General features: G+C 39.3%; 2 protein-coding genes and 1 long non-coding RNA gene across 5 annotated transcripts; 2 read left to right on the top strand and 1 right to left on the bottom strand.

The window, feature by feature from the left end:
* Window positions 1-4,262: 4,262 nt before the first annotated feature.
* LOC133745095 (uncharacterized) lies at window positions 4,263-10,643 on the bottom strand. The gene is made up of 6 exons (XM_062173088.1): window positions 9,098-10,643; window positions 7,970-8,958; window positions 7,691-7,803; window positions 6,501-7,474; window positions 4,561-4,841; window positions 4,263-4,322 (listed from the first exon to the last, which is right to left on the bottom strand). The coding sequence occupies exons 1-6, from the start codon at window positions 10,641-10,643 to the stop codon at window positions 4,263-4,265; spliced, it is 3,963 nt and encodes a 1,320-aa protein (XP_062029072.1).
* An 8,532-nt stretch (window positions 10,644-19,175) lies between these two features.
* Window positions 19,176-22,064, top strand: LOC133706975 (uncharacterized). Of its 2 annotated transcripts, none has more exons than XR_009844847.1 (4): window positions 19,176-20,549; window positions 20,678-20,770; window positions 21,542-21,645; window positions 21,751-22,064. It is a non-coding gene; the product is annotated as an uncharacterized LOC133706975 (long non-coding RNA). The 2 variants fall into 2 exon arrangements; XR_009844846.1 differs by having other exon boundaries at window positions 20,681-20,770.
* A 2,235-nt stretch (window positions 22,065-24,299) lies between these two features.
* On the top strand, window positions 24,300-27,462 carry LOC133743848 (uncharacterized). 2 transcript variants are annotated; one of them, XM_062171903.1, is made up of 5 exons: window positions 24,300-25,115; window positions 25,327-25,368; window positions 26,806-26,879; window positions 27,014-27,175; window positions 27,323-27,462. In XM_062171903.1, the coding sequence occupies exons 1-4, from the start codon at window positions 24,384-24,386 to the stop codon at window positions 27,168-27,170; spliced, it is 1,005 nt and encodes a 334-aa protein (XP_062027887.1). In that variant the 5' UTR covers window positions 24,300-24,383; the 3' UTR covers window positions 27,171-27,175; window positions 27,323-27,462. The 2 variants fall into 2 exon arrangements, with proteins under 2 accessions (XP_062027887.1, XP_062027886.1); XM_062171902.1 differs by lacking the exon at window positions 27,323-27,462 and having other exon boundaries at window positions 24,301-25,115; window positions 27,014-27,266.
* Window positions 27,463-27,523: the final 61 nt, after the last annotated feature.

The following is a 27,523-nucleotide window of genomic DNA, read 5'->3' on the forward strand; positions in this document are numbered from 1 at the left end:
CAGAATGCATGCATACCAATTGTACAGGGGACTACTAAAATGTGTCATCACAAACTGCAAGCTACAACAAAAGCACACCAAAATGTGTGGTTGCAGCTGCACAGACATAACACAAAAATCAATAATAAGTCTATTGTCTGTTTGACAATGGGACAACAGAAAATTGTAGTCTGAAAGCCAAAACAACAACATAAGTTAGTTCAAAGTACTGGCTAAAGTGTATAACAACAACAAATAAGTGTGATTGGACGTGATTACAGACAATATAAATTAGTGGTCCTTGTTATATTCAGACCACAAAAATTTGTCGTCGTAATGAGATTGACATAACAAAAATCTATTGTCTAAACCATTTCCCAACATCACATATGTATAATTGAAAAATCTTTCACTCAACACTTAAATGTCATACAAATAAACCATAGAACGACACTTAATTGTCCTCTGATACACATTACAACCACATATAATTGTCGTGTAAAGTAAATTAGCACAACCTTTAAGTGTTGTTATATGAGAGAAGACACTACATATGAGTCTTCATATTTCTTATTTAAAGGCATTCACACCACACAAATAAGTCTTGCAATATGCTTCACAGAATAGTATTTCAAAAAATACTGTCATTGTTTTGTTTATCAGACAATACAAAACAGTTGTTTGAATGCTTTTAAAGAAACAGATCACAATGTTCCCAAAATGCAAAACTCATCAGACGACACATTTTTTATGTCGTCTGAAAATTCAGACGACAGAACTCTTCTGTCGTTCGATACGCCCAAGACACGACATCGTACTAGACGACACATTTTGGTTCGTTCAGACGACAGAACAGTTCTGTCGTCTGAAGGCCTTTTTGACATAGTGAGATGTTGTTTTTAGGTTGTTGGGTTCTTAGGTTCATTTGCTTTTTGTCTGGATTATGAAACCCTTGTTAGTTGTTACATACTAGTTTATCTGCAAACCTCTTTTTGATCTGATCTCCAAAACATATTCTTTCCAGAACATAAACTAGCTCTAAGTCATGCTTGTTTTTCCAGTAAATTCTCTTTGGGAGAGTATTATCCAAAGTTTGGACCATAAGTCAAGATTTGCAGGCTATAGTGCCTCTCTTGTCACTTAATATTGTGTCTACACTACCCTTTTCCTTCCAAATTCATTGGGAAATCTTTGAACAAGGCTAGATTTGACTGTTTTCCCTTCTTTAAATGAGATTTGGTTTACAAATTTTTGATGGATTGACTGATGTTGGTACTTTTCTGAAGCACTTTGCTGGTCTTTTTTGTCTCGCTTTTGGTCTATAAAAGACTGTTTGCTTTTATTTGGCGGGTGGTTCAAAAAGATTGTTGGTATTCATGTATTTGATGGGATGTTAGAATATACGAGTTTTGCAAATGAGATTTTTCAGAACTTTGGCAGCCTAGCTATTATATTTTTGAGGTGATTTGTTGCTGAATATTGTTGTGTACTTGTGTTATGCTTCGGCAGTTCTGTATTTAAGCTTAGTTTTCTTCTTTTATTTTTTCCTGATCCAGTTAAAGAGGAATATGTTGCCGACTAAAGAAGAAGGTATTGCTACCCCCATGAACCAAATAAAACAAGAAGATAAAAGGTGAGTTGTTACTTTTCTCCTTCAAGCCATAGGTTCCTTCATCACCTTTTTTGGTTTCCTCTTGTAATTTATATAAAATTTGGAGTATCTTTTATTCTGCTTTATATGAGTTGTAAATTTATATAAAATTTGGAGTATCTTTTATTCTGCTTTATATGATTTCTGATTTTATTTTACAATTCAGGGTATGTGGAGATATAATGGAAATTGAAGAAATGGAGACTTTGACCCCCTTGAACATGCCAGAAGAAGCAAAAGAAAGTACGGGCAATGCTTATTCCAGTATCAAAGAAAGTTTGAAAAGGGATGGAGCTAATAAGAGAAAGCTTGCCCAGATCTAGCCCGGTTATTAAGTTTGTTTAGTAGGTAGAGGATTTGGGAGTTTTGTATGTAATAGTTTGGAATAGACCGACCAACAAAATATTAACAAATGAGAATTATGCAGATTTTTGTTTTATTCCTCGTTTATATGAGAATTTTGCGTTACGTTAGCTCCCTAACCTCTCTTAATTTAGTTGTAGATTGCCTGAAAATCATGTCATGACCTTTACTTTTTCTTATTTTGTTTCCAAGATTTGGCTAAGGATCACTGTAATCTGCACTTTAGGCGTTGGGGGAGTTGGCACTGCATCTAGGGATATATGAAAAGGATCACATTCCAATTATTGCATCCGTCTTTGAGCATCATTCCGGCATGCTTTTGAGCGAGCCATGCATTATGACATTATAATGCATTACCAAAATTTGAACTACCAAAAAGAAATTAAGAAGTTGGAGAAAATGATATCATAATGGCTTTGCTCAATCATGATCAAATGCATTAAAGCTCAGCTAATATTTAGAGAAACAAAATTGATTAGTAACATATATTGTGACAATTGTAAACAATAATAATCTAATGCTCAAAAAACTTATCAGATCAAACAATAACTCAGATCCCTTAAAAGCATCCCTTCTCATCAGAAGTTCAAAACTGCTGTGCAAACTGTCAACTGTATGAATTGGTCTTGCAGGGCTGAGTGAACTTTGATGATTTTCAGCAACTTTTTCTTGTGCTTTCCAAAAATTGTGCATGGACTTGATCACCTATTGAAGAAATAACTTCCTCAATCTTTCAGCAGCAGCGGCTGCTGTTTTATTTGTTGGTTCAAGAACATGTGCATATTTAAAATCTGCAGGATAATACAAAATCTTATTCGTATGGTGTTCTGTGCTTGCTGATTGATTAGGTTGTTGCTATGATCAAATCTTGAACCCCAAATGGTCTTGGTGATCTCATGAGTTGACTTTGAAAGTGAGTGTGTACATAAATGTGTGGTTTTTCATTGGTCGATCATTTGTCGGTCGTAGCTTTCGTAAACTAAGAACTAGATTTGCTCCCTGAACTTTTCACTTTGTGCCATTAGAGACAGCAACGTGTATGCGGCTGAAGTTTTGGCTTCAGGATCCTACAGGTACAATTGGTGCCACCATCCACCGCAAGGCCCTTTCCGAAGGAGAGTTTGGGAAGAGCATTTCTGTGGGTGCAGTTTTGGTTCTGCAGAAGGTTGGGTTTTCCGATGTCTCATTTAAAGTTAAGAGTTTCATGTTTTCTTAAACACTAATTATCTTTAGCGAGTTGTGATTTAGATACTAATGTCACAATCAACACCATGGGAATGACTAATGAATGTTTTTTATCAGGTTGCGTGTTCCCCCCTCGCACTCTGCATGTTATATTAATGTGAAGTTGTACAACATTGTTGAAAACACTAGATGGAACAGAACCCTATGTTTTTGAACCCTATGCTTTGTAAATAAACAACACAATTAGGAATACCTCAACAATTGCTGACGCAATGTAAACCTCACCACTGAGGAAACTTCACTGCGTGACTTTTAACGTACCCAACACGAGAAACAAATCCACTATTAAATCAAATTGTTACAGATCACAAGTCGTAGTATTCAACACAACCACGTTACTAGCAACACAGCTAACTTGTATACAATTTGAAAATCCTATACTGCAAACTTAAGTCTCTCAATGTTTGGTAAGCTTCAACGAATCAATCTTTCCCTTTCGCCTTGTATCAAGGGCTCACTTATCTCAAGTATGATATGTGAGAAAGAATGCAGTGAACATGAAAGGTAAATATCAAAGAGAGTTTTTCATAAATCAGTTTATGAAGATCATGCAACACATGAAACAGTTAAAGATGCCTAACGCCAAAAACTCTACATCATGAATCAGTTCGAAAACCTTATATAGAGGAGCAAGACTCCCCCTCAATCAAATATTTTCTTAATCACCGAATAAGATAAACATGGAAAGGTTTTAAAACTGTTTTGAATATACAATCAAATATTTTCTAACTGTAAACAGTGTCTCAATCGGATATGCACTCAAATGAGATTTTTCAGATCAATTAAAGGCAATGCATATCAATTTAGAATCGTGCAAAATGTATGGATTAAAAGACACCTTTATCTCGAGATCAGTGAGAGTTATCTTCCTTGATTTCCTCTCCATGATACGATTCTGCGATCTTCTTTTATTTTCTTTGAGCCTCCGAACAAGTAGGAGAGATACTCTCCTAATGCTTTTCACTTTCTGATTTCCTAGTGGCCTTGGGAAAGTCATGTGTTGAATAGGAATAGTCCAATGTACTTACAATCTCCCCCTTTGGGCATTCCCATTCAACACATGACAATTTTCATCTCTGTACTCCTGCATGTTAGATTTCACAGACAGCCACTTATCATGAACAAAAAAATGCTACTTGGATTAAGGAATCAGTTTCCATCCTTTTACAGATCCAAGCCATCAAAACAAATATCAAATAATAATAATAAGCATCCCAAAAGGTCTGTGCTTATGCACTTACAAACCCAAAACCAAACTAAATATTGTTCAAGAAAAAATAAAATGCAGAAACAGAAATAAAACAGAAAGAATGGGAAGGCACATCAAACTCCTCCAGCATTTTGGTCACGGTGTCCGGAAACTCCTCGCTATCCATGGAAGCGGTGCTGTCCTCCGGTGCATCTTCTTCCTTGACATTAGTGGACGGACCAGGAGCGCCAAACCCAGGAGGGTAGCGCTGCATGTTCCGGACTTCCTTGAGGAGGTTGGTCAGAGTGTGGTTGGTGCGGACCAGGAGGGAGTGCATATCATCCATATCATTTGTGAGGCAAGCGATCCGCCAGTCAGCCACCAGGACGGTGTCACGAAGACTGTCCAGAGAGACTGGAGAAGGCAAGGCAGAGGAAGATGCTTCAAGAGGAATGTGAGAAGGCTGACGAGAGAGAGGAGGAGGACTCCGGCTTCGTTCGCGATGCATGCCAGGATGGAGGACGCCGACTTTGGCAGCGGCCTAGTGGCCCTCCTCAGGAGGAGGGAGACGCTGATGTCCACCAATGAGTGAGGTGATCTTCGTGTGAACCATGATGAGAGAGTTTGAAAGGCCTGCACACTTAGACAAACCAGAGTGAAATCCGAGAGAGGTATGATAGAAGGGATATATATCGAACCAGTAGGGTTAGAGAAAGCGAAGAGACAGGCCAGTTGGAGATAGCGTTTCCAAGATGGTTCCGAGATACACACATGCAAATAACATCTCCCCCTCAACTTAGGCTTAATCAGTAAGGAAATTAAGTGCAACCAGATGGCAGTCAAATATAGAGAGTCCAAGAGAAATATAGATTCCCAGAATTTGCAATTATATCACACAATATATGCCGCTGCCAAGTATCGAAGCAATGAATGCATTTGTCATAATGGAAGGAGAAAATATAGCATAGTCGAAACACAGAGAGCACAAATCAATTAGTGAAAGGAATATATTCCAAAGCATCAACCATGATGTATTCTATCAACAAATAGAATTGGTACTCAATATTAGACCTTAAGGAGTAAACTTGTGACAAATGTGAGTATAACAGTACGTAGGGCTTAGAAACAGGTTTAAGGAAAGAGAGGAGAAGTGAAGGAGAAGAACTAATCATATAAACTGAGCTAAGGAAGTCTTCTAGGAGAAGTAGGAAACATTGTTCCTAGGTACTTATTTTAGTTGAGTCATAGACTTCTTTATTTTGTAACGACAATAACTCATGTAACAAGACCCTTCTCAGTAACTCCCAGACCAGACGATCTTAGGGTACTAAGCATAACAAGGATGCTCCATGGAGAGAGTCTCGAGTTGTTGTTCGTATTTTCACAATTTATGTACATAGGTCACCCACCAACTCGTTTCTTGCAAACCCTAGAAAGTTCACCACAACTAGGGCCTGATGACTTTGAGAGGAGGACTGCATTTATCCATTCTCGTTTCTTACAAATCCTAGAAAGTTCACCACAACTAGGACCTGATTACTTTGAGAAGAAGGAATGAAACATCTGAGCATTTTGGGCAGTTCTCCGACTTCACCGATGCTCTCTTGACAGTAAACAAGGAGCATGCCACCACGTAGGCTATAAGTGAGAGTGCATAAGAAGTTTAACTGATTAAGATACTAAACATGAGTACACAATTTTTGTCCAGAATAAGGCATGGCAATAATGGATACATAACTGAATATATGTGCAATTCAATAGTGACAGTGGTCAAAGGACACTAAGATCACAATTTTCTCACTCAACAGTAGACAGACATTCTTGTGCCTCAATACTTGGAACATATCCCCAGTGCATTTCTCAAAAATTCAAACCTTGCAGTGTCCAGTGGTTTTGTGAACAGATCAGCAAGTTGACTATCAGTGGGCACAAAACTTAACTCAAGTATATTCTGCTAAACCAAATCCCTAATAAAGTGATAGCGAATATCAATGTGTTTTGTTCTAGAGTGTTGAACATGACTTTTTGTGATGTTAATAGCACTTGTGTTGTCACAGAAGATAAACAACTTACCTTGAGCGATGCCATAATCATGAAGCATTTGCTTCATCCAAAGCATTTGTGTGCAGCAACTCTCAACTGCAACATACTCAGCCTCTGCAGTAGATAGGGAAATGCAATTTTGTTTCTTGCTGTGCCAAGCCACAAGATTGTTCCCAATAAAGAAACAGCCTCCAGAAGTGCTTTTTCTATCCTTTAAGTTTCCTCCCCAGTCAGCATCAGAATACCCTGCAATTTCCACGTTAGTGTCGAAGGTATAGAAAATACCACAGTTAACTGTACCTGAAATATATCGGATGATTCTTTTGACAGCTTCCAAGTGTGATTCCTTGGGATTTGCTTGAAATCGAGCACACACTCCCACATTGTAGGAAATATCAGGTCGACTGGCAGTGAGATACAGCAAGCTTCCAATCATGCTTCTATAGAGAGTGGAATCGATTGATTTTCCATGCGGATCTTCGCTCAGCTTAGTAGTGGTGCTCATGGGATTGTTAACCACTTTCTTGGATTCAATGCCAAATTTCTTGATGAGATTCTCAGCATATTTGGTTTGAGAGAGAAAGATACCTACGTCAAGTTGCTTTACTTGCAGTCCAAGGAAAAAGGTTAGCTCACCACACATGCTCATTTCAAATTCACTTTCCATGACAGATTGAAATTCATTGACAAGATATTTAGATGTAGAACCAAAAACAATGTCATCAACATACACCTGAGCAATGATAAGATCATTTTTCACTTGTTTTACAAATAATGTTTTATCAATTGATCCTCTCGTGTACCCTTTTCCCACAAGATGATTGGAAAGCCTTTCATACCAGGCTCGTGGAGCCTGCTTGAGTCCATATAAGGCTTTCTTGAGTCTGTAGACATGGTCCAGGTTATGTGGATCTTTGAAACCTTGAGGTTGTTCCACATAAACTTCTTCTTGTAATATACCATTGAGAAAAGCAGTTTTGACATCCATTTGGAACAGTTTGAACCTAAGATGACAAGCCACAGACAAAAGTAATCTCACAGACTCTAGTCGTGCAACAGGAGCGAAAGTTTAATCAAAATCAAGTCCCTCGACCTGTGAATATCCCTGTGCAACTAGCCTAGCTTTGTTTCTAATGACATTCCCTTTTTCATCACTTTTATTTCTGAAAATCCATTTAGTCCCTATGACATTGCAATTACTAGGTCTTGGTACTAAGTACCACACATCATTCCTAGCAAACTGATTCAATTCTTCCTGCATAGCACTAATCCATTGATCATCCAATAAGGCTTCCCTAGCATTTTTTGGTTCAACCAATGACACAAAACCAAACTGGGATATTACATTTATGTTCATCAGATTTTCAGAGATAAAACAAAGCAATACATTGTCATGGCTTACCTGATCTTGACTTACTTGTGTGGTAGCTTGACTTCTGGTCCTTAGGCCATCTGAAACTCTCCCAATGATGTCTTGACTAGAATGATCCTTTTCGAACTTGTTTGAAACCTTGTCTCATTGTCGGAGTAGGTTCAAAAATGCTGTCAGTTATTTCCTCTTCCTCATCATTGTTTAACTTAGATTCTGCCAGTGTGTTTGAGGTTGAAGAAGTATCTGCATATGACTCTTCCTGCTTGACAAGCTGATCATCAATAGATACATTGATAGATTCCATCACCACACGAGTTCTTTTGTGGTAAACACCGTAAACTCGATAAGCCCTACTATTTAGGGAGTAACCTAGGAACACACCTTCATCACTCCTTACATCAAATTTCCCAAGATGTTCTCGATCCCTTAAAATGTAGCAGATACTTCCAAAAGCATGAAAGTGTCCTACATTTGGTTTCTTACCTTTCCAAAGTTCATATGCTGTTTTGTCAGTGCCCGGTCTGAGAAAGACTCGATTTATGGTGTAGCAAGCAGTGCTTATAGCTTCAGCCCAAAAGTTGGTGCTAAGACTTGCATCATGTAGCATGACTCTGGCCATATCCAACAGGACTCTGTTCTTCCTCTCAACAATTCCATTTTGTTGAGGAGTGATTGGGGCTGAAAACTCATGGGAAACACCAAGCTCATTGAAATAGTTAGTAAAAGCAGCATTTTTAAACTCAGTTCCATTATCAGATCTGACCCTTATCATACACAGATTAGATGATTGCTTTTCTATCAACATTTTCTGACTTACACTTTTAAAAGATTCAAATGTTTCAGCTTTGTCTTTTAGAAAATTTACCCACATAAATCTTGAGAAATCATCTACCACTACCAACATATAGATTTTACCTCCAATACTTTCGGTTTGAGCTGGTCCCATAAGATCCATGTGGAGCAGTTCCATAACTTTTGTGGTTGTAGCTGAGTTCACCACTTTGTGAGGAGTCTTGATCTGCTTCCCAATTTTGCAGCCTCCACACATCTTATCTGTCTTGCCTTTTAGGGATGGTAAGCCTCTGACACATTGCTTGGAAGCTAACTTTAGCAGATCTTAATAGTTCACATGTCCAAGTCTCATGTGCCATAATTCAAATGTCTCCTCTGTGGATTGCACTGAAAGACAAGACTGCGCAGAAGAAGATTCATTAATTAGCTTTAATATGGTAACAGTTATCAAAGGATCTCTTACCTCCCATGATGCCTTCCCCTTTGTGATTTAACACTAGACATCGTTGTTTATTGAACCATACATCTTCATAGTCATCAGCCAAGTGACTGACACTAATTAAATTTGCTGTCAGTCCTTCAACATAGAGTACATTCTTGAGATTTGGAATGGGTGTATTGACAGTGCCTCGTGCTAGTATGTTTGCTTTCCTCCCATCACCAAAGGTGACAGATCCTGTTGTGCATTCATCCTCAAAGGAAGAGAACCATGCTTTGTCTTTAGTCATGTGTCGCGAACAGCCACTATCAACATACCAGAAATCTTTGCGTTTGTCTTCCAAAGCTGTTAGAGCAACTAGACAGGTGGCCTCAATGTGTGTCACTTTTTCACCTGGTTTCACACATGTGATAAGACAAGTAGCATCAGTGTGAGCAAGAGAACTGCTTTTCCTAGTCCAGACAGGTTTATCTTTGGCAATTTTTAAGTTGCTTGTAGAAAATAAATCAGTCAGCTTATTGATAAGTTCCTTTTGCTCTCTAAGTTCAATTTGTAGTGATTCTACACTACACCTTCCTTGAACAATCTGTGCCTTAATTCTCTCGTTACATCTTGGTCTAATATGTCCTATCTTACCACAGTAATGACAGGTAGGAATAAAATTCTTGGAATTGAGATACCTGTTTTGACCAGTAGCAGTTCCTTGGTCAACCTTTACCTGTTGAGCATATTTATGCTCCTTGATCCTTTTGACAGGTTCGGTGCTTGATTCGTTATTCTCAACAGTTTGTCGAGTTTCTTTTACAAACTTTGTACCTTTAGAACTTTCACCAGAGTAGCCAAGTCCAGAAGTGTCATGTGGGGCTTTACCTGATCCAAACAGTTTGGATATAGCTCCTGAACTGATGTCGAACTTGGTAAATTTTTCTTGTGTGACTTTTAGTTCATCCTGCAAGGAATCAATTTCTATTAACAAATTTAAGTTTAAAGTGTCTTGCCCTTTTACCTCAAGTTCCAGCACTTTGATTTTTTTGTTAAGTTCCAGACGCTCATTTTTCCATGCTGACACTTCTTCGTCATTTGACACATTTGCTAATTCATCAGCGAACCTATTCCGTTCTTGATCCAACAAGGTCTGAGATTCCTTTAACAGGTGCTGCATCTCTCCTTTTTCAGCCTTCAACTTCTCAACTTCTATTTCCAATTCCATGTTCTTGATCAATGTGGCTTTTGATGCCTTATAGAGTTGCTTGCAGCGGATAGTAGTTTCATCATCTGAGAATATCTCATCACTCTCAGAGTCAGCTAATAAAGATGATACAAATGCCACATTTTCACTTTCCTGAGTTTCATCATCACTCCATGTTGATAGTAGCGACTTATTTTGACTGTTCCCATGTTTTCTATTTCCACAGTCAGTGGAAATATGACCATAACCTCCACATTCATAACACTTGGTTTTTCCTGAATGAGTTCCTTTGAAGCTACTTTTCCCATTCTTCCCACCGTAATCACTATTTCCATTATTGCTACTGTGAAAATTTTTTCGGGGAGCACTGGGACTCCTCATGGAGTTTTGTTTTTGAGAAACTTCTTGAACTCCTTTGTTAAGAAAGCTGTTTTATTAGTTGGTTCAAGAACATGTGCTTATTTAAAATCTGCAGGATAATACAAAATCTGATTCGTGTGGTGTTCTGTGCTTGCTGGTTGATTAGGTTATTGCTATGATCAAATCTTGCACCCCAAATGGTCTTGGTGATCTCATGAGTTGACTTTGAAGGTGAGTGTGTATATAAATGTGGGGTTTTTCTGTGGTTATTTGTCGGTCTTAGCTTTCGTAAACTAAGAAATAGATTTGCTCCCTGAACTTTTCACTTTGTGCCATTAGAGATAGCAATGTGTATGTGGCTGAAGTTTTGGCTTCAGGATCCTACAGGTACAAATTGGTGCCACCATTCACCGCAAAGCCCTTTCCGAAGGAGAGTTTGGGAAGAGCATTTCTGTGGGTGCAGTTTTGGTTCTGCAGAAGGTTGGGTTTCCGATGTCTCATTTACAGTTAGAGTTTCATGTTTTCTTAAACACTGATTATCTTTAGCGAGTTGTAATTTATATACTAATGTCACAATCAACACCATGGGAATGACTAATGAATGTTTTTTTATCAGGTTGCCGTGTTTTCCCCCTCGCATTCTGCATGTTATCTTAATGTGAAGTTGAACAACATTGTCAAGGTGCATGCTCTTTTTAGTGTTGACAATTATTTGAGTACTGTAGAAACTGGCAAAGAAAGGCATCTTTGATTGGTTAGGAACATGTCTAGAGAGTTCGACCATCCATTTTTCTCATCACTTTGCTTGAGCTTTTAGAGGGTTGCTATTTGATGATCTTCATATTCACTTGGATGTGTTTGATGAAGGAAAGCCCTTAAATGCCAGAGTTAGAGGCTTTCCTACAATCAATATTCAATGTGCTTGGACAGAACCCGTGGAGAGCTTCTCTCTCTAGAACATAGAGAGAGAAACCCGATCTGAGATTTCAATCCCCCTCCCCACTCTCTCACCCAGATCTTGATCCATCTGGATCTAGATCGACGGTTGCAGAGCTGGGGGAGGCCACAATAGCAAAGGCTTCAACTTTTTTCCTTCCATCTCCACTGTTCATCATCTTCCTCAAGCTGTTTTCAGCTTTTTCTCACCCTTGTGGTGATTTTGTACCCTCTGTGGTGTATTACCTGGCTATGTCCAGCAAAGGAGGACCTTGTTCCTCGATTTTTCTCTTATTTTCTTCTCTCTGTCAGACGTTCCCTCACGTTTCCAAGTCAAAAATCAATCAACCCCACAACAAATCTCTTCTCTCCATCCTCAAACTCCAGAAGGTTTCATATGGCTGCAATTACAAAGTGCAAGTCACTTACCTAGGCGAGTATGGGTGCTCACGCATGGGTATTTTACCCCCCATTCTCCATTGTTACTGTTCTTGTTCTGGTTCTGGTTCTTTGCGTTGGATCTCGGATCCTGTTTGGCAGCCATGGCTTCTTCTTCGTCTTGATGGTGGAGGAAATGATGTTGTTGTGAGGGATTTCATCCCTTTGGTTGTTGTTTGTATTTTGATTTGTGTATTGGGAGTTGGATGGCATCGGTTCACCAATACCGATTTTCTGGATGTTCAGTTTACGGCGTCTCTTCGGCGAAGGTTCGTGGCTGGCGGCGGCGGCGCGGTTTGGACGGCAGTAGCTAGGGTTTTAGTAGTGGGTTGGGCCTCTTATTGGGCCTATGCTTTAGTTTTTATTGTTTTACTGATTAGTTTCCTGATATTGACTCTTTTGAAGCCCAGGAGGAAATTAATTTTTCGTCTTAGTTTTATGTCTGTTTGGGCCTGTCCAACAGATTGATTGTGTGTGTCTATTTTCAGCCCATTGGGCTAGCTATGGGGCAGCTTAATTGATCCCCTTTTCCAAAAAAAAAAAATATATATATATATATATATATATATTCATGACACGTTTACTTACTTGGAATGAAAAATAATCATGAATCGGAGACGAGTGGAATGGGAGAAGAAAGGAATCGGTATTGATTCCGGAGGAATGATTCCTAAACCCATCTCCCCCCTTCGTAATCGAATTCCTGAGTATTCAGGAATCGATTCCTGATAAGGAGGTGGGACCTACATCCATTCCGATTCCTTCATGTGTTAGTAAACGCAAGAATTCTTTTACCCGGAATCATTCCGATTCCTTTATGTGTTAGTAAACGCAGGAATGTTTTTACCCTGTAATCATTCCATTTCCTTCCAAGTAAGTAAACGTGCCCTCAATGTGCTTGATCCAGTCCTCAATCACATACCCCCTTTCTGGGGAACTAATGTTCTTAATTAACACATCGCTCTCCCTTTCAATTTCAAAAATCTCAACAATGTTAAAATAAAGATAAGATCTCCTTGTGTTGGAGTTGGTCACAAGTATTTATTTTCCTATGAGCAACCAACCAGATACACTCACACCACATCCCACATTCTTTCTGTTTTCTTGTTATTTCATTTGAAGTTTACTGATGAAATGTTTCATTTACAGGTCATTAATTTCCAAGGATAGTGGGCCTCTTGCCACAAAAGATTTCCAATTTCGTCAGTTAATACTCCTGCTCCCATCAGTGGTAAGTCAAACTTATAAGTAGGCAATCTTCTTATATTCAATCTGCTTGTCATCTTGTATTACAGAGAAAAGTTGCTTCTCATTTTATTGTTGCTCGTGGGTGCGAGAGGTGAGATTGTAACACAAATTCTTATGTTTCTTAGTAAAACCTAATTGTTTGTACTCTTTATAGTTAAATGTTGTGGATGCCACAAGAAAAATTCTGCCTGCACATGAAAGATATCAGCGAATCATGAAATATCTGAGACAAAATTCCCAAGTGATTGGGAGTGAAAATACTGAGAAGCATATGGAAACTGGCTAAACGGCACCAGGCTAGGAAGGATTTTATCTGGTCACATGCACTCCGGAAGCCAATTTGCTGCTGTTAGATAGAACCTTCATTGGTGTAAAAGGCTATATGCCTAATGTGTTAAGTGTATGGGATTGGAAACTAAGCATAATCCTAATTTAGGATTGAAAACTAATATCAGCATACCAACAATCCTCGCAAACATAAAAGCAATGCAGTGGACCATCAGACAAGATACTCTACCATATATGAAGCACCAGAACAGACTGAAGCCTGAAGCAATTCTGTACTCTGCTCACAAGCATGCCAATGTCCATCCTTATGCTACGAGCCAAGACAAATCTGGAGCAAATACATCAAGACAAAAATCTTGTCTCCCACACCTTGTTTGGCATCTCTGATTTTCTATGCTTGTACTAGTTTAAATGTGCTCTCCTTTGTAATCAATTATCTACCTCAATCAAGCATATTCCATTTCTCTTCATAATGGAATCACTGAAATGTCAGTTAGAGAGGACATTATTGATACCGAACAAGTAACTTGGGTAGCTGAGGAGCTCAGAATGGCTGAAGAGGACAATTCATCAAGCATCAGCCAACCCATTAGTGGTTCGATCAGCAAACTCGGTTGAGATTCCTGATAATCATGGGAGAATAACAGGAGCAAAAAGGCCAAGGCAGCCACTGGGATTAACAACTTCACTCCCAGACTATACAGAAGAACAACTAAATCTGTTTGATTTTGACTGAGGTTTACCTTGATACTCAGTTGCTTAGAATCATACAAGTACATGTAATGACCTGAATTCGACTCGCAGACTTGTAAATAGTATGCATTAGAAGTTTATCATATTGTTTTGATGCTAGTTCAACATTTGTTTGCACACTGAATCAAAATGACAAAAAGTTGCCAAACCGTGAGCACATATTGTTGGAAAAATTAATAGAATGGAAATAACAACTCCAACCACAAAAGGATAATATGCAAAGAAATAAAACGAGTAAAAGGAAAGTGAACACCAGATATAACGTGGTTCAGCAAAATGCCTACGTCCACGGGGTAGCAACAACAAGAACTTCCACTATGATAATGTGGGTACAAGAGATACACAACTTCAAGAACACTACTTGAAGGAAACTCTCTCTCACACTTGTTTTTCTACCTAACAACAACTACACTCTCAACATGTAGTAAAACACTCTTCACTCTCTACTTGGATGAAGATGTTTTTCTCTCTATCTGCAGTTTGGACTCACTGCCTTTACTCTCTCTACACAAGCTGGCCGATAAGAGGATTTTGTGAACTTCTGCCGTTCCTTCTCTTTCTCTCCAGCTCTTTATAAACAAAAAAGAGGTGTGAAAGGAACAGTCACTATTCATTTCCTTTCACTTTCACCTTTTCTCTTTTTGCTTTCACCTTCCATGTTTCCTGCAGCATGCTTTTCCCTTTTGTCTTCCACTTTCTTTATCTTGCTTTCTTTCTTTGCCTCCCACGTTCTTCTTCCTCCAATTAAGGAGGGATGGCCCAACAATCTCCCCCTCCCGACTTAAATGGAGGGATGCGTCAGTCCTGACGCGCTTCTGCAAAACTCAAACTTTTGCTGTTGAACAACTTTGGTCAACATATCTGAAATGTTCTTGTTGGTGTGGATTTTCCTTAACTGGAAAAACTTCTTTGACACTGCATCTCGGATCCAATGATACCGATGATCAATGTGCTTAGTGCGAGGGTGATACATTGAATTTTTGCTCAAGTGAATAGCTTCACACCCAACTCTTGAACGAACCTTTGCAGCCATATCATTTCCTTGCCAGCTTCATTTGCTGCTAAGTACTCTGATTCTGTGGTGGATAAGGCAACACACTTCTGTAATTTGGACTGCCATGACACAGCTCCCCCAGAAAATGTAAATAAGTATGCAGAAGTGGACTTTCGATTATCAAGGTCTCCTGCCAAATCTGCATCTGTAAAACCTTCCAAGATTGGTTCTGATCCACCAAGACATAAACACAACTTTGAGGTGCCCCTCAAATATTTGAGTATCCACTTGACAGCTTCCCAATGCTCTCTGCCAGGATTAGAAAGATATCTACTAACAACACCAACTGCATGTGCAATATCAGGGCGAGTGCATACCATGGCATACATAAGACTACCAACAGCTGATGAGTAAGGGATACCTGCCATCTTGTCTTTCTCTACTTGTGTGGTTGGACATAATAATCTGCTTAACTTGAAATGATTACCTAGAGGTGAGCTTACTGACTTAGCTTCTTTCATGTTGAACCTTTCAAGCACCCGTTCAACATACCTCTCTTGTGACAGCCACAATTTCTTCGCCTGCCTGTCACGAGTAATCTCCATGCCCAAAATCTGCTTAGCTGGCCCTAAGTCTTTCATATCAAATGACTTTGATAAATCTGCTTTCAATTTGCGAATCATAGAAACATCTTTGCCCACTATTAACATATCATCAACATAGAGCAACAAAATAATGAAGTTACCTCCAGTAAACCGCTGGAGATACACACATGGATCTGCATCAGTTCTCTTGTATCCATGACCCACCATGAATGAGTCAAATTTCTTGTACCATTGCCTTGGTGCATGCTTAAGCCCGTATAGACTTTTCTTCAACTTGCAAACCATGTGCTCCTTTCCCTCGACCTCGAAACCTTCTGGTTGCTCCATGTATATTTCTTCTTCCAAATCACCATGAAGAAATGCCGTTTTCACATCTAGCTGCTCCACCTCAAGATCCATGCTAGCTGCCATGCCCAAAATAATTCTGATAGAAGTCATCTTGACAACTGGTGAGAAGATCTCATCAAAATCTATTCCTTCCTTCTGCCCAAAACCTTTCACTACCAAGCGAGCCTTGAACTTTGTCAACTGTTCATTCTCGTCTCTCTTCAACTTAAACACCCATTTATTTTTGAGTGATTTTCTGCCTTTAGGAAGCTCCACCAATTCGTAGGTGTCATTCTTCAATAAGGACTCCATTTCAGACTTCATCGCCAACATCCATTTATCACAGTCTGCATGAGTCTTTGCCTCCTCAAAGCATTCAGGCTCTCCATCATTGGTCAACAGAATGTATCTGGAATATGGATTATCTCCATCACTAGTCACCAATATATATTGTGAAGAATGATACTTGGTATTTGGCTTTGGCTCTCTGTTGGATCTTCGAACTGGTACTTGGGCATTTTCTAGCTGCTCCCCCTGATTTGGCTCCCCCTGATCATTATCTTCAGGTTCTGCTGCTTCTGCTTCCGCCATATCAGGAACATCTTCATTTACCATATCTTGAGCTTTGTCACTAGGTTCTTCTTGAAGCGGTGATGAATCGTAGGTGAGCTGGTCTGCATGTTCTACTTCATTTTTGTCAAAATCCGCAATGGTTTGACCTTCATGGAACACCACATCTCTGCTTCTGAATAATTTCTTGGTCTTTGGATTCCACAACCGGTAGCCCATCTCTTCATTGCCATATCCAAGAAAGATACATGGCATGGCCTTGTCATCCAGCTTTGATCTTTGCTCCTTTGGCACATGTGCAAATGCTTTGCACCCAAACATCCTCAAGTGGGAATATGAAGGGCTTCTACCGGTCCATACGCCTTCGGGAGTCTCCAAGTCCAACGGTACACATGGTGTTCGGTTAATAAGGTAACATGCGGTTGTCACTGCTTCGCCCCAAAACTTCTTTGCCAGGTTGGCCGTCTTCAGCATGCTTCTCACTTTTTCTAGAATGGTGCGGTTCATCCTCTCTGCTACACCATTATGTTGTGGGGTGCCAGGAATTGTCTTCACGTGTTTGATGCCATGCTTCGAACAATAATCTCTGAACTCGTTTGAAGTGTATTCTCCGCCATTGTCACTACGGATACATTTGAGGGTTCTTCCTGTCTCCCTCTCCACCATGGCATGAAACTCCTTAAAGGTTTGAAACACCTGGTCTTTTGATTTCAACAAATAAACCCAAACCTTTCGTGAAGCATCATCAATATAAGTGACAAAATATTTATTATGACCTACTGATTCAACTTCCATGGGGCCACATACATCTGAGTGTACTAGGTCTAATACATTTTCCTTTCTTGTAAATGTTCTTGTGAAACTAACTTTATGTTGTTTACCAAATAAACAATAATCACAAGAGTCAAGTGAGGTACCTTTGGCAAAGGGAATTAGAGACTTCTTTGCCAAAACTTGCAATCCCTTCTCACTCATATGACCTAGTCGCTTGTGCCATAAACTTGGAGAAGAGTCGTCTGCAACATTCAACTCTCCTTTGCATATCTTGCCATATGTCTTATAGAGGGTGCAACACATTTTCCCTCTTGCAACCACCAATGATCCCTTGGTAAGCCTCCACTTTTGATCACCTCCATGATGATGAAACCCTTGTCGGTCAAGCACACCGGTTGACATCAAATTGAGACGTAGACCCGGAACATGTCTAACATCTTTTAACATAAGCTTGTTGCCCAAATCGGTCTCAAAACAAATATCTCCAATTCCTGAAATCTTGGAGTAACCATCGTTGCCCATCTTCACCGTCCCAAAGTCACCGCCTTGGTATGTAGTGAAGTACTCCAAGTGTGGAGTAGCATGAAAAGAGGCTCCAGAATCAACGACCCATGCAACACCGGAACAATCATCAACATGTAAGCATTCACCTTCAAGACAAAGGAACTCACATTCATCTTGAGACACGGAAGCTGCAGTGTTTCTCGTGTCATCGTTCGGTTGATGTGTATTGCCATCTCGACTCTCCTTCGGATCCTTCTTCAACTTGTTGCAATTCCTCTTCATGTGGCCAAAAATACCACAATGATGGCATTTTCCATTGAATCTTGTTCTGGATCTGCTCACACTCCTTCCATGGCCTTTGGGTCCCCTGCTTTTGCTCCTTCCTCTATACTCCGTCACAAAGACTTGGCTATTGTCCGAGCTTGAAGCTTTTCTTCTGGTTTCTTCATTCAACATGTTATTTTTAACATTATCCATAGACAATACACCATCTGGAGCAGAATTACTTACAGTTACAACAAAGGTCTCCCAATTGTCCGGCAATGATCCCAATAGCAACAAGGCTTGCAACTCATCATCAATCTTCATGTCCATCGTGGCCAATTGATTGATTGAACTTTGGAAGTTGTTGAGGTGCTCGGTCACTCTAACACCATCTTTGTACTTCATGTTTACAAGCTCCTTGATTAGAAATGCTTTCTTGGCAGCAGTCTTCTTCTCGAACAAGGACGTCAACTTCAGCCATAATTCACGTGCATTGGTTTCATTAGACACATGGTGGAATACACTGTCATCCACCCATTCGCGGATATGAGCGATGGCTTTGCGGTTCATCTTCGTCCAAGTCGGAACTGAAGTTCCTTCCGGCTTGGCCTCCTCTCCTACTATTGGCTCATGCAAATCTTTGCAATGGAGAATATCCTCCATTCTCGACTTCCATGTAATCCAATTAGAGTGGTTGAGTCGGATCATGGTACTCCGTGAACTTTCCATTCTAACACCTCACGAACCAAGAGCTCTGATACCACTGTTGGAAAAATTAATAGAATGGAAATAACAACTCCAACCACAAAAGGATAATATGCAAAGAAATAAAACGAGTAAAAGGAAAGTGAACACCAGATATAACGTGGTTCAGCAAAATGCCTACGTCCACGGGATAGCAACAACAAGAACTTCCACTATGATAATGTGGGTACAAGAGATACACAACTTCAAGAACACTACTTGAAGGAAACTCTCTCTCACACTTGTTTTTCTACCTAACAACAACTACACTCTCAACATGTAGTAAAACACTCTTCACTCTCTACTTGGATGAAGATGTTTTTCTCTCTATCTGCAGTTTGGACTCACTGCCTTTACTCTCTCTACACAAGCTGGCCGATAAGAGGATTTTGTGAACTTCTGCCGTTCCTTCTCTTTCTCTCCAGCTCTTTATAAACAAAAAAGAGGTGTGAAAGGAACAGTCACTATTCATTTCCTTTCACTTTCACCTTTTCTCTTTTTGCTTTCACCTTCCATGTTTCCTGCAGCATGCTTTTCCCTTTTGTCTTCCACTTTCTTTATCTTGCTTTCTTTCTTTGCCTCCCACGTTCTTCTTCCTCCAATTAAGGAGGGATGGCCCAACACATATAACTGCTTATGAAAGCTGTTACTTGGATCGGAAGAAAGAGAGATGGAGTGGAGACCAATAATCTTGACGGAGCCGGAGGCCATGGACGTGTTGAGGCAAGTCAAATTAATTGGGGTGAAAATCGATCTAGACGAAGTTTCTCGCGCAAGGGCCATCGAGGCCATCGATTCGTTCCTCAAACAATACGAGGAATGTTTTTGGTCAATAGTGATCGCGGAGATCAGCACAGCGATCAGAGAAGAGCTCCTAAAATCTAGGAATGTGATCGACGTCGAGTTGGTTAGACAAGTTGTTGAGTATCTTTCAAACGGCGGCGTGGAGAAGAAGAAGGAGGAAGGTTTGGAGGAGGAGGATGGTTCGTACGAGGAGGGATTGGAGGAGGAAGATGTGGAAGACGAGGAGGGCTCGGAGGGATTGGGGGAGGAGTTGGAAGATGAAGAAGATTCGGATCAGGAGTCGGATGAGGATTCCGATGATGATGATGTGGAGGCGGTGGCGGAGGGGAAAACAGAGGTGGTGATGGATTATGAGGAGGAGGAGATTGATGATTTTAATGATCCAACAACGAGAGAAGAATGCATGGAGGATCTGTTGCTTGTGTGCAGTCGGATATATGGGATTGAGTATGAAACAAGGCGATGAGGGGGAGATCCTGGATATGATGATTCCCTACATTCGTGGATGCCCTATGTATCGCAAGGGAATCACAATTTTCATGACATGGGTGAGAGAGCATATATATCGATAGGTGTAGCACCCTCAACGATTTGGAGACGGTGAAGAACGCCCTCAAGAGTAGCATTTTTCTAGAGGAATATGAGGACTGGAAAAAAGAGCAGACCATCACCAGTAGGGTGTGTAAACTTCTCTTTTAGTTTATTTGTCTATTATGTTGACCTCGTTGACACAGAATTGCTTTAGCCTTGTAACTTCTCTTCTATTTTATTTCTCAATTCCTAGTTTTCTTATGTTGACCTCTCAGCAGGAAAAGGAGGATAAGGTTGATGTTAAGGACCAAGTTCTGAAACAGGAGGAGGAGGATAAGGCTGATGCTAAGGACCAGGTTCATCAACTGGTAATGCAGAAAACCTTTCCTCTTAAATATGTACTATTAACTATTAAGAACCACAGGCACAAAGCTAAACAAGAAACAACTAATTTTAGTACATTGCTAGGCTTCCTGGCTAGGTTCATATAGTTGTTTTCCTAGGCTTCCTGGCTAGGTTCATATAATTGTTTCTAGGTTGATTAATTCTCGTTATTACCTACTATTTTATCTGCAGACTTTTTTCATCTCATCTCCAAAACCTATTCTTTTTGTGAGGGTGGTAACCAAAGAATGGACCCCAAGTCAAGATCCGCTGGCTATAGTGCGCGCCTAACTGCCTATTTCATTACTTATTAGTGTCTGCACCACCCCTATTCCTTCAAATTTGTTCGGAAACCTCTTAAGGAAGCAAGAATATTTGAGTCTTTTCCCCTCTGAAAAGGTTTACAAATGTCTGATAGATTGACTAATCGCTAATGGCTGTGAGAATGACCATGTGCCTCTTTACTGATGTTGATACTTTTCTGAAGCACTTGCTGGTCTCTTATTGTGCTTTTTGTCTCGCTTTGTGGTTTATAGAGGATTGTTTGTTTTTATTTTGTGGATAGTCCAAAAAATAAGTTGGTATTCATGTATTCATATATCCTAACATCGATGTTAGGATATATGAGTCTTGCGAATTAGAACTTTCAGAATTTTGGTAGCCTAGCTAATCTATTTTGAAGGTGATTTGTTGCTAATAGTTGTTGTGTTATGCTTCTGCGTTTAGTCTTAGTTTTCTTCTTTTTCTTGATCCAGTTAAAGAATAATATCCTACCGATTAAAGAAGAAGGGATTGCTACCCACATGAACCAGATAAAACACTTAAGAAGAGAATTGTTACTTTCTCCTACAAGCCATATGTAGGTTCTTTTATCACATTTTTTGGTTTCCTCTTTAATTTAAATAAATATGGAGTATCTTTCTATTATGCTTTATATGATTTTTTATTTTATTTTACAACTCAGGGAATGTGGAGATTTGATAGAAATTGAAGAATGCGAGACTTTAACCACCTTGAACCTGCCAGAACAAGCAAAAGAAAGTAAGGGCAATGCTTATTCCTGCATCAAAGAAAGTTTGGAAAGGGGTGAAGCTAATAAGAGAAAGCTTGCCCAGATCTAGCCCCAGTATTTTGTTTAGTATGTTCAAGATTGGGAGTTTAATTAGTATGTAATCAGGGCCGGTCCTAAGTTTTTCAAGGTCCTAGGCGAAAAATAACATAACTTGTATATTCATCAATAAGATGAAATGAAAAAAAAAAAGTCTTCAATAATTGAGATATTTAAAGAGAAGCCAAATATAAGTCCACTAAACTTTGAATGTAAATACTTGCATAGAACAATAAAACGTGGAATCAACTTTGTTCCTTCTTGTTTTTCCTTTTCTAACTTCCAATTGCACCTAATATTGAAAATTGAAAACGAATTAGCAGGTTGTTAGAAATCAACAGAACCCAAAAATCAAGTACCCCAATATCAAAATTGAAAAACATCTAATACCTATTTTGATTTGTATGTCAGCCTGCAACGATGGAAAGCCAAAGATTCGTATGAACACCGTAGAAAAACAGAAGCATAGAAAGGAGAAAGAGTGGGTGATGATAAATGATGAGAAGAAATTGAAGGATTGAATAACCAAAGAAACCATTTAAAAGAGAATTTGCTTGATTTCAAGGTTTGGGAGAGAGTAAGAGACGCTAGAATAATGACGCCGTGCGTGCAATTGGAAGAAGAAGAAGAAGAAAAGAATTGCGTCTAGAAATCTGCAATATTATTTTAATGTTCTTTACTTATATTTATACATAACTATATATATATAATTATATATATATATATATATATTAAATTTTATTTAAAAAATATGGTGCCCCCTTCGTTGTTGTGCCCTGTGCGGTCGCCAACGCTGCCCAGCAGCAAGGCCGGCCCTGTATGTAATAGTTTGGAAAAAACCGACTTGAGATATTAACAATGAGAATTATGCTGTTTTTTGTTTGTTTCTCGATTACATGAGAATTTTGCGTTACCTTAACTCCATAACCTCCCTTGTACGTAGTTGTAGGTTGCCTGAAAATCATGTCTATTTCTTCTAAATTTGTTTCCAAGATCATTGTAACATGAGCCATAGGCGTTGGTGTTGCTTTTGGGAGTTGGCATTGCATCTGGCTATAATGCAAACGATCACATTCCAATTATTGCACCCGTCTTTGAGCATTTATCTTTCGGCATGCTTTTGAGCAAGCCATGCATTGTGACTACCAAAAAGTTGAGCTACCAAAAAGAAATTAAGAAGTTGGAGAAAATGATATCATAATGGCTATGCTCAACCATGATCAAATGATTAATTTAACGCTCAGCTCAAAGCTTAGAATTCCTATAGCATAGAATATTTAGAGCAACTCCAAGAGTGTGTTTGGATGAGGGAAAAAATGATGGAATTTAATTGAAAGTGAGGATTTCATAATTCTTAAAAGTCAATTCCCTCATTTGACATTATCAGATTAGAAATTTTAAATTTCTCAGTGGAAAAAAACGAAGGAATTCGTTATTTAAATTCCTCACTTCAATTTCCACTAAAATATGTGTCATTTACGAATTCCTTTGCAGTATTCAATTTTTATTTCCAAAACAAAACTTTTTGGGTTTTTGTCCATTTACCCCATTTCTAGGGATTTTTTTTCCCACTTACCCCATTAAGGCCCCGTTTGGTTGACCGGAATGTTACAGTGGGAAAATGAATTATACTAATTTTTCTTTCAAGAATGGAATGGAATTGATTTAGCATTTCCATTTGTAGTGTTTGGAAGGATTCAAGACTTGAGATTAGAAAATGGTTTGAGAGAATTGATTTGTTAATGATTTTCCAATAATGCCCAATCGAATTAAATATGGAAGATTAAAATGAATGAGTGGAGATAAGAATTATTAATTGACTAGATTTTATGAATGGCTAAACAAGTAAATTTTCAATTCCATTGAATAAATGAATTGAAATACCACACCCTAGATGGTATTTCTATTCCGCCTCTTTTATGGAATTGAACTCCGGTCAACTCATTTATTTTACTTTCCTTTCCAGACTTATGACTTAACCAAACACGACAATTTAATGGAATGAGAAACTATTTCACAATCCAGATTTGATTTCCTGGCTAACAAACGGGGCCTAAGTTTTTTTAAGAATGGAGAGAGAGAGAGAGAGAGAGATTATTAGTGGCATGGGCGTAATTTTATAATTAAGTTAAACCTAAAAGTGTCTTTTTCTCTTACATTGTGTTAGTGGAAACAAAAATTTGTTACTGGGGTAAGTGGGATGATTTTGATCTATTTTGGTGCTTTGTGTTAGGACCAACCCACCTAATTACCTTAAGCCCTATTAGGTATTGGCCCATTAGGCCCAGTAGCCCAGCAGTATTCTTGGAAGGACGTGATGGGTCCGTCCTGTACCACGCGGCCTCTTCTTCTTTCCTGGGCATTGATGATTGATGAATGATGATTAAACTTTGAATTAATTGCCTTTTCCTTGTCTTTATCGTTGCAACCCAACACTTTGGGTCAAGGACCAATAATATATAGAGTTGATATCAGATAGAGCCAGAGAGATGGTGGAGTGGAGACCGATAATCTTGACGGAGCCGGAGGCCAATGACGTGTTAAGGCAAGTCCAATCCAAAGGGGTGACGATCGCTCTAGATGGATTATCTCGCGCAAAAGCCGTCGAGGCTATCGATTCGTTCCTCAAACAATACAAGGAATGCTTTTGGACAATAGTGATCAGCGAGATTACCTTTGCGATCAGAGAAGAGCTCCTAAAATCTAGGAATGTGATCGACGTAAAGTTGGTTAGAGAAGTTGTCGAGTATCTTTCAAACCGCCGCCGCGGCGTGGAGAAGAAGAAGAAGGACGAAGGTTCGGCGGATGAGGAGGGTTCGAGCTCGGAGGAGGGCTCGGGCTCGGGCTCGGGGGAGGGGGAGGAGTCTGAAGATGAAGAAGATTCGGATCAGGATTTGAAAAAGGAAGAGGAATCGGATGAGGAGATAGATGATTTAAAAGATGATCCAATAACGAGACAAGAATGCATCGAGGATTTGTTGGCACTGTCCAGGGAGAAGGGATTGAGTGTGAAAGAAGGCGAGGAGGATGAGATCCTGGATATGATGATTCCCTACCTCCGCGGATGCCTTATGTATACCAAGGGCATCATGTTTTTCCTGAAAAGGGTGAGAGAGCATATCGATAGGTGTAGCACCCTCAACGATTTGGAGACGGTGAAGGCCGCCCTCGAGAGTAGCATTTTTCGTGAAGAATATGAGGACTGGAAAAAGGACAAGAGGGTACGTGTGTACTGATCGATCCTCTTGCTTACTTGTCTTGTAACAGATTCTCTATTCATTTTATGTTTTGTTCACTTCTCCCTCCTTGTAAACTTCTATTTCTCTCTCTATTATCTTTGACACACAACTGCATTAGCCTTGTAACTTTTCTCTTTTATTTTATTTCTCCATTCCTTGTTGTCTTATGTTGACGTCTTTGTCTTTGACACAGGAGGGGGATATGGCTGATGCTGAGGACCAAGTTAATCAACTGGTAATGCACAAATCCTTTCCTCTATTCTTTTTATGTTGTTCACTATGGTGGTGTTGTTTGATCGCTGCAATCTCCGGGGTGTATTTGCTATTGAAGTAGGGTGCTTGTTTTGTTTCTGTTTATGCAATGGCTTGGTTTTGCTTATAAATGAGGGTGTTGGGATTGTGTTGCTCGAACGAGTTGGAATTCATTTTGGTGTATGGAAAATGGGGTTCGTTGTATCAGTTTGTTCTTGGTTTTGTGAGGCCTTGGAGGGAAGTGCATTATCGAAAGGCTCAGAAGAGAGAATGTAGTTTGTCAAGGAGTGGGGAGGCAATTCTTTCCTCCTTTTTTGTTTTGTTTTTTGGCATTTTGATTGTGTGTATGCTTGCGTGAACTCAAAGTGTCATTTTGATTGTGTGTGTACATTGAACGTATTGTTTGACCTAATGAACAAAATGTAGGAACCTTATAAGGAATATCAAACATTAAGTACTGAGTAAGATTTGCAAATTAGTGAAGGACTTGCCCAGTAATGGTTTTAAGGTTTGCAGCCTTTAAAACATGTATTGCAAAATCAACTTAGAAGTAAAGTAATGAGCTGCAGCTTCGAACAAATTGAGAAAGTTATTCAGTGTATATTTGACTGTGCGGTTTGAGTCCCTTTGCTGCTTCCAACTTTTGCAATAAGCGAACATGTCTTATTTTAAATTGTTAGCTAGGGCTCGCCTAGTAATATAAAAATGAGGCATACTTTTTAATCATTTTTGGACATTTGCAGACAATTTCACATTGGAATTTGTGCATCTGGATTGTTTCTCATTCGTGTTAATCTCATCCCTGCCACTAGGTTCTGTCTATTTCATTCTAGAAAGAAAAGAAAAGAAAAGAAAAATGAAACCCCTGTTAGTTGTTACCTACTCTTTTATCTGAAAACCTCCCTCTGATCTGATCTCCAAAACCTATTCTTTCGGCACTTAATATTCTGCTTCTTTAAGTGCTGAAAGAGGTTTGCGGGCTTTAGTGCCTCCTTCGGCACTTAATATTGTGTCTGCGCTGCCCTTTTCCCTCCAAATTTATTGGGAAATCTTTGAAGAAAGCAAGATTTGACTCTTTTCCCCTCTGTAAATGAGATTTGGTTTACAAATTTTTGATGGAGTGAGTGATGTTGGTACTTTTCTGAAGCACTTTGCTGGTCTTTTATTGTGTGCTCTTTGTCTCGATTATGGTTTATAAAAGACCGTTTGCTTTATTTGGCGGGTGGTTCACAAAGATTGTTGGTATTCATGTATTTGACGGGATGTTTGAATATACGAGTTTTGCAAATGAGATTTTTCAGAACTTTGGCAGCCTAGCTATAATATTTTTGAGGTGATTTGTTGCTAATTGTTGTTGTGTTATGCTTCTGCAGTTCTGCATTTAAGCTTAATTTTCTTCTTTTCTTTTTGCCTGATCCAGTTAAAAAAGAATATGGGACCAACTGAAGAAGAAGGGATTGCTGCCCCCGTGAACCAGATAGAAGAAGAAAAAAGGTGAGTTGTTACTTTTCTCCTTCAAGCCATAGATTCCTTTATCACCTTTTTCGGTGTCCTCTTGTCATTTAAATAAAATCTGGAGTATCTTTTCTTCTGCTTTATATGATTTCTGATTTTATTTTACAACTCAGGGTATGTAGAGATATAACGGAAGTTGAAGAAAAGGAGACTTTGACCCCCTTGAACCTGCCAGAACAAGCAAAAGAAAGTATGGGCAATGCTTATTCCTGCATCAAAGAAAGTTTGGAAAGGGGTGGAGCTAATAAGAGAAAGCTTGCTCAGATCTAACCCGGGTATTAGTTTGTTTAGTATGTAGAGGATTTGGGAGTTTAGTATGTAATAGACCGACCAACGAGATATTAACAAATGAGAATTATGTGCTTTCTTTATTTTGTTTTCCGTTTACTTGTGTTACCTTAACACCCGAACCTCCCTTGCAGTTGTAGATTCTTATTTGTTTCCAAGATTGGGCAAAGGTTCACTGTAACCTGCAGTGTACGCGTTGGTGTTGTTGCCTTTGGAGTCGGCACTGCATCCAGGTGTATATGCAAAGGACGCATTGACACATTCCAGTTGTTGCATCAGTCTTTGATCATTTATATTTCGGCATGCTTTTTAGTGAGCCATGCATTATGACATTA

Source organism: Rosa rugosa, chromosome 4, assembly GCF_958449725.1.
Source record: "Rosa rugosa chromosome 4, drRosRugo1.1, whole genome shotgun sequence".
Classification (NCBI taxonomy): domain Eukaryota; kingdom Viridiplantae; phylum Streptophyta; class Magnoliopsida; order Rosales; family Rosaceae; genus Rosa; species Rosa rugosa.